This window comes from Octopus sinensis, linkage group LG17 (assembly GCF_006345805.1).
Source record: "Octopus sinensis linkage group LG17, ASM634580v1, whole genome shotgun sequence".
In the NCBI taxonomy this organism is placed as follows: domain Eukaryota; kingdom Metazoa; phylum Mollusca; class Cephalopoda; order Octopoda; family Octopodidae; genus Octopus; species Octopus sinensis.
This window is the reverse complement of record NC_043013.1, coordinates 50,390,634-50,398,133: the sequence shown is the minus strand read 5'-3', so window position 1 is coordinate 50,398,133 and position 7,500 is coordinate 50,390,634. Positions and strand designations below refer to the sequence as shown.

General features: G+C 37.3%; 1 protein-coding gene across 1 annotated transcript in view; it reads left to right on the top strand.

The window, feature by feature from the left end:
- Positions 1-7,500, top strand: part of LOC115220799 (glutamate decarboxylase 1-like) — a 150,994-nt gene that overhangs the window by 61,327 nt on the left and 82,167 nt on the right. The window contains 1 exon segment of the mRNA XM_029790949.2: positions 22-112. Coding sequence (XP_029646809.2) covers positions 22-112 — 91 coding nt within the window.

Genomic DNA, 7,500 nt, shown 5'->3' with positions numbered 1-7,500 from the left:
ATTTCTTCCGTTTTTAAACAGGGCACCCACGTTTCCTAAACCAACTGTCGTCTGGACTTGACATAATTGGGCTTGCTGGCGAATGGCTAACAGCTACAGTTAATACCAACATGTGAGTAGGAAGCATTTCTATCAAAATGTATTGTTATAGTTAACACAAACATGTAATAAGAAATTTTTTCAATCTATATTGCATTCTGTGCAATCGCCGCTTTCCTTTCATTTTTAAACTAGTAGTATCGCCGGCGTTGCTCGGGTTTGTTTTGACCCTTTAGAACTGGAATTTTTGAAAAGTAAAAATTGTTGCATTATGTAGCTTGTTAATCTCTTTAAGTGAACATTTTTCTGGTTGAAATACACCGAAAAATGGCGACACAGCTGTCAAAAAATCGTAAAAAATAAGGATTTTCATAGAAAAAAAGCACCTTTTTGATGTAACTAATTTTTGGTGTTAACATGGTCCGATTTGAATTTTATCTTCTACGGAAGGAAGAGCAAGCCTTCTTCTATCATACTCTCAATTTTGGTCAACTATCACAGTTACTGTTATAAAATACTCGTTTGAAAAAACAAAAAGCGAGGAAACCACAGTTTAAGGCAAAGTACTCAATGACATAAAGTAGAGTAGAAATAATTGTTTATTCAAATGATGGTACTTACATGACAAGAACTCCTATACAAGAACTCCTGACTGCAATATCATTGGGGAAATCTTTCTCTAACCTCTTCTTTAATCATCTGTTATTCCCTTCTCACAATCTTGTGAATCTACCCATTCTCTTTACCCTTCTCCCAATCCACTGACCTTATCCTCTCTTATGCTCACCTTCTTGTACCTTAAAAGTTTGCTCTAGAACCTATCCCTACCATCTTTACCTTCTTCCCAGCTACTACTACTCGTCCTCACATAATGTGGGGTGGCCATGTGTCTCCTCTATGGCAAGAGGAGACACATGTCCTCATGCTTTAACCTCTCAGCACCTGGTATAAAGCCACCCCACCCCGTTTACAAATAACCCCCGTCGCCCTTAGTCATGGGGGAATCTACCTTTTTCCCATTCATTTTCTGTCTTGCAACTTACTCGGTGACTTCACTAGTGTTGATGACCCGGCAAAAAAGCACCCGGTACACATTATAAGATGGTTGGCATAAAGGGGTGGGTCCAGTCGTAAAAAGAAACATACCAAAGTTGTCGCTGAAGCTTGGCATTGACCTATGACTCACTGGATTTTGCAAATCCGTCCAACCCATGCCAGCATGAGTTAAATGAACATGATGACGATTTTGGTGTTGTTGTAGTTGTTGATGATGATGACTACGATGATGATGAAAACCCTAGAATTTCATAATTTTCTTTGCACGTAGAAAAATTTGAAAGAGAAGACTGCGTGGCAAATCGTAAGTGCAGAAATCTGAATAAACGAAACTGACCCTCACATGTATCTAGATCAGTGCTTTTCAAACTTTTTCCTGGAGAAGAACCCCAAGGAAACATTCCACTGGCTCGAGGAACCCCTGAGCAATAATTTAATAGTCTTATGCACACATATCTGCACAGGAGAATTAAAAATTACTGCCGATTTTAGCAGTTCTGTAACTTCTTGTGGAACCCCTGGACTGTACTGGCGGAACCCTAAGGTTCCGCGGAACCCTGGTTGAAAACCACTGATCTAGATGGGACTGACTCCCTTTAAGTATTAAATAACATTTATAAGGTACCCTGATTGGTGCCAATACTGGGAAATGAACCGTGGAACCGTTGGTTCTTAATACGATAAGCCAAAATCCTTTCGAGTCAGCTAGTTGCGTTCCTTCTCGTCGCTTTCTTTGCATCGATGAAAATATCCAAATCGAAAATAGATTTTTAAAAACTAAAATAGTTTCCAAAACTAAAATTATGGAAATCAGTAAAAAGAAAAAAGAAGAAAAAAGGGCAAAAAAAAAAGAAATTCCTTGACACAAATGAAATCATATCAAATAATAATAATAATAATAATAATAATAATAATAATAATAATAATAATAATAATAATTAAAATAGCAATAATGGTAATGGCGTAAATCGGTAAGGTTTTGAATGAAACAAAGAGAGAAAGTGAAGAACGAAAGGAAAGAAATGGAAGAAGTAAGAGAGAATGGTCGATTTTAAAGAATTCTGTCGTTGAATTTGAAAGAGCCCGAACAGAGCGACAAGGAGAGAGGTTTCACTTCAATTGAAAACAATGTGTTTGTATTTGTGTGTGTGTGTGTGTGTGGAGAGAGAGTGTGTGTGTTGGGAGAGAGTCTGTGTGTGTGTGTGTATTTGCTATGGATGAGAGGCGTATGGGGTGGGGTGAAGCAGAGGCTTGTATGGGTGTGTGTAATGTGGAGAGTGTGGGAGTACTGTGTTTGTGTTTGTGTGTGTGTATTCGCGTATGTGTGTGTGTGCTTGCGCGCATGTGTGTCTGCTTGCGTGTGTTTGCTTGCGTATATGTGTGCGTGTGTGCGTTTGTGTGTGTATGTGTGTGTTCATATGGGTTTGTGTGTGTGTGTGTGTGTGTGTGTGCATGTGCGTGCGTACGCGAGTTATGAGTGTAAGATGGGCGTAGAGTATTTCAGGAGTGTGAAGTCCATAAGGACTAGGTGTGTGTGTATGTGTGAGTGTGTGTGAGTGTGCGTGTGTGTGTGTATATATGTGTGTGTGTGTGCGTGTTCGTGAGTGTTAAGTTTACGTGAATGCATGATGTACGTTTGTGTATAGTAGTATGTGTGTGTGTGTGTGTGTGTGTGTGTGTTTGGCTGAGAGAAAGGAAGATATAGTAAGATTAGGGAAGACGGTGAAAGTGAAGAGCCCCATCTCCCTATCCCACCCGACCCCTACAACCAAACACTCTACTCATCACCCCTCCATCCTTTCCTTCCCCTTCTCTCCTATTCTCCCCCCTCACTACCCCACCATGTCCCAATCCCTACATTCTTTTCATAAGTCAATCCTTCTCCTTATTCATAATTTCACTGAAAACGGCCTAAAACAATACGAATTTTATTATCATTATTATTATTATTATTATTATTATTATTATTATTATTATTATTATTATTATTATTATTAAGGCGGCGAGCTGGCAGAATCGTTAGCACGCCGGGCGAAATGCTTAGCCGGTATTTCGTCTGCCGTTACGTTCTGAGTTCAAATTCCGCTGAGGCTGACTTTGCCTTTCATCCTTTCGCAGTCGATTAAATAAGTACCAGTTACGCACTGGGGTCGATGTAATCGACCTAATCCGTGTGACTGTCCCTGTTTGTCCTCTCTGTGTTTAGCCCCTTGTGGGTAGTAAAAAAAATAGGTATTTCGCCGTCGTTAGGTTCTGAGTTCAAATTCCGCCGACTTTGTCTTTCATCCTTTCGGGGTCGATTAAATAAGTACCAGTTACGCACTGGGATCGATGTAATCGACTTAATCCGTTTGTCTGTCCTTGTTTGTCCTCTCTGTGTTTAGCCCCTTGTGAGTAGTAAAGAAATAGGTATTTCGTCTATCGCTACGTTCTGAGTTCAAATTCCGCCGAGGTCGACTTTGCCTTTCATCGTTTCGGGGTCGATTAAATAAGTACCAGTTACGCAATGACGTCGATGTAATCGACTTCATCCCTTTGTCTGTCCTCTCTTTGTTTAGCCCCTTGTGGGTAGTAAAAAAATAGGTATTTCGTCTGCCGTTACGTTCTGAGTTCAAATTCCGCCGACTTTGTCTTTCATCCTTTCGGGGTCAGTAAATTAAATACCAATGAAACACTGGAGTCGATGTAATCGACTCGTCCCATCGCATCCCCCATGCTCATGTGCTTGCATTTGCATGTGTGTGTGGGGGGGTGCATGTTTGTGAGAGTAGGACTTATATTACTTTGTGTGGGTGTATGTGTACGCGTGTTCATGAGTGTTAAGTTTACGTATGTGGTGTGTGTATATATATATATATTCATATATATATATACAAGTCTTTACAATTCCCTCCCCTTCTCCCTTTCACTCCCTCGCTCCTTCTTCACCCCCTCTCTCTCTCTCTTTCCCTATTGTATTCAGAATGGTTTATTTTAGTATTATTAACCACTTCATTTCAAAGAAATAATTAAAACAAGTTGAATAAATTTAAATGAAAAGAAACGAGGATTTCTCATAAAACGCTCTAAAGTTTTATAGAAAATGCATTTCTTTTCAAAGGATGTCTTTCTGCTCGCCATCTGTTGTCTGTTGAGATGGATAATGAAGTAGGAAATTTGGTCGATTTCCTTGCTGGGACAAACCTTCACCACAAAGCAACTTTAACAAAACAACGACAGCAACAACAACAACAATAACAGACACAATAACAACAACGAAAATGGTTTCAAATTTTGACAAAAGGCCAACAACTTTGAGGGGAGGGGTTAGTCGATAACATCGACCCCAGGGCTCAAGTGGTACTTATTTTATCGACCCGAAGAGATGAAATGTAACACTGATGCCCGGCAGCGTTTGAACTCAGAACAGAGACGGACGAAATGCCGCTAAGCATTTTTCCGGCATGTTAGCCGTTCTGCCAGCTCACCCCCTTAACCGGAATAAATATTAGTTTTATATTTTTTGCACAAAGACAGCAAGTTCTGGGCCGAGGCTAAGTGCTCAACTAGAACGTACTTCATTAGCTAGTACTTATTTTATCGATCCCTAAAGGATGAAAGGTAAAGTCTACCTCGATGGAATTTCTACCTAGGATGTAATGGCGAACTAAATACCACTAAACATTTTGCCTGGTGAGCAAATGATTCTGCTGATCCTCTGCTTTCATAATCCTTTAGCTCAGTATATCTATAATATATATATATATATATATATATATATATATATATATATATATATATAAATTGAGATAGGGGTTGTGAGTGCAACCCACCATGGGATAACATATATCCAATATACTGCCAGTAAAGCACCCAACAAAGTTAATACATAAATGCTGTTCTATACTATTATGTTTGACCTTAATGTGCATGTGTAGTGGTTTAATAAATTATGTGATTGGGTATTATCTGGTAGTTGATTATTGATTAAGGTGTGTTTCTCCATTTTCTTATTTTGTATTATAAATATATATATATATATTATTATTATTATTATTATTGAATGGAAGAAATGGAGTTGAACGAAGATTGTACAGAATTCCTTTTATTACATTCTACACATGTTTCAAAGTCCACAAATTTCCAAATTCTGATTAAATAAGGGTACCATATTGTGGCCTTTGAAACATGTGTAGAATGTAATAAAAGGAATTCTGTACAATCTTCGTTCAACTCCATTTCTTCCATTCAATAATAATTTTAAACTTCAATTATCCGCACCAACGCACGGTTGCAACACCAAATGGTCTTATCTCCAACCGTGTATTTTCTGCTGTGATTTTTGCTACCCAGGTATCGGTTAAACTTTTGAATAATCTGTAACAAGAAAATTCATATTTCTATTTCAACAAATATATAGATATATATATATATATATATATATATATATATATATATATATATATATATATATATATATAATATATATATACCTCGTTTTAACGTTTCAAATTCTCCCGAAAGTGTGCAATCGTTTAACAGAGTAAATGTAAGTCTATTTCACACATAAACAACATTTTGACGTCTGATTATCCTACTACATTAATGATGAGATCTGATTTAAATATTCTTTTGTGTTAAATGAGCCATAATATGATTAATTTCGGCAAAAACGAATGCTTTAATCAAATATAATCATTTATAAATAATAACCAATCAAATGTCTGTAGCTTGTATAAATAAATGTTTCTGTGTTGCCTGTTGTGAGTTTATTCCTTGATGCGGCGTTCCCGTTCGTATTTGACACAAGGAGATACTTGTTTTCTTTGTGAATGCATCAAGGCTTTCTTAAATTTTATTTTTCTTTGTTTAATAAATTCCTCGAAAGCAGACGTAAGATATATTTAAATTTTTCGCTACTTTTCTACATAGTTTTGAAATTTGCATCTTGAGACAGGAAAAATCTGAATGGCTTTTTTTGAACATTTAAGCAAAGATTTCGTCCAGCCCTTTGAGAGCGAAAGTAAAGGAAGAAAGGGGAGCTTCCATTATGAGAATATTTCCTGAAGATGTTTCAATTAATTTACAATGGCGTAGGAGTGGCTGTGTGGTAAGTAGCTTGCTTACTAACCACTAACCACATGGTTCCGGGTTCAGTCCCACTGCGTGGTACCTTGGGCAAGTGTCTTCTACTATAGCCTCGGGCCGACCAAAGCCTTGTAAGTGGATTTGGTAGAGGGAAACTGAAAGAAGCCAGACGTATATATATATATATGTATGTATGTGTGTGTATATGTTTGTGTGTCTGTGTTTGTCCCCCCCAACATCGCTTGACAAGCGATGCCGGTGTGTTTACGTCCCCGTAACCTAGCGTTTCGGCCAAAGAGACTAATAGAATAAGTACTGGGCTTACAAAGAATAAGTCCCGGGGTCGATTTGCTCGACTAAAGGCGGTGCTCCAGCATGGCCACAGTCAAATGACTGAAACGAGTAAAAGAGTAAAAAGAGAATGAATTCAATTCAAAAGTTTCACGATGAAAAAATAGTGGGTGGATTGTGAAAACAGTAGCTGCACAAGACGTCAAGAAACAAATTAACGAACTGAAGCGACGGACAAGCACTCACGCATCCATTATCGATGTGCATTATTCTAATCAAACTTTCAAAGTGATCATTGTGAATATTAAACAGATATTTGATACCAATTAAGTTATAGTTTAAATTGAGCCTTTGACCAAAAGACCTGTAATTTGGCAGCAAACATTACAGAATAAAATGTTTATTAATGGACACAAAAGAACCACAAAAGAACTTATTCCAAAACAGATTCAAGGACCTGTCTAGCACTCAAATGAACCAGGAGTAAAATTATTTCTTAACTGATGAGGCAACGGAAATTGCTGAAACTAACGTCAGTATTAAGAATTCTCGATCGGCACTTTTAGGACGATTATGGCCGCTGTTAATATATATGTTTTCATTCGGGTGCGTTAACTACAACATTAGAGCGGTTTAGCTCTTATTTCTAGCAATGTAGGTGTTTTGTAACACTAGTCACATGCCAATTATAATTCTCCTTTTTGGTGAAACATTGTAAACTGCTGTTTATATTAATTTCATATATATATATATATATATATATATATATATATATATATATGTAAATATATATATATATATTCTTTTATTATTTTACTTGTTTCAGGCATTTGATTTCGGCCATGCTGGAGCACCGCATTTAGTCGAGTGACTCCTGTATATTATGTATGCGTGTATTCGTGTATGCTTATATGTATGTGTGTATATATAAATGCATAGACTAGTGAAGTAACGAAATACAAACAGCTGACATTATTATTATTAGAATCGTGAGCGCACTGGACGAAATGCTTAGTGATATTTCGACCCTTGCTACATTTTGAGTTC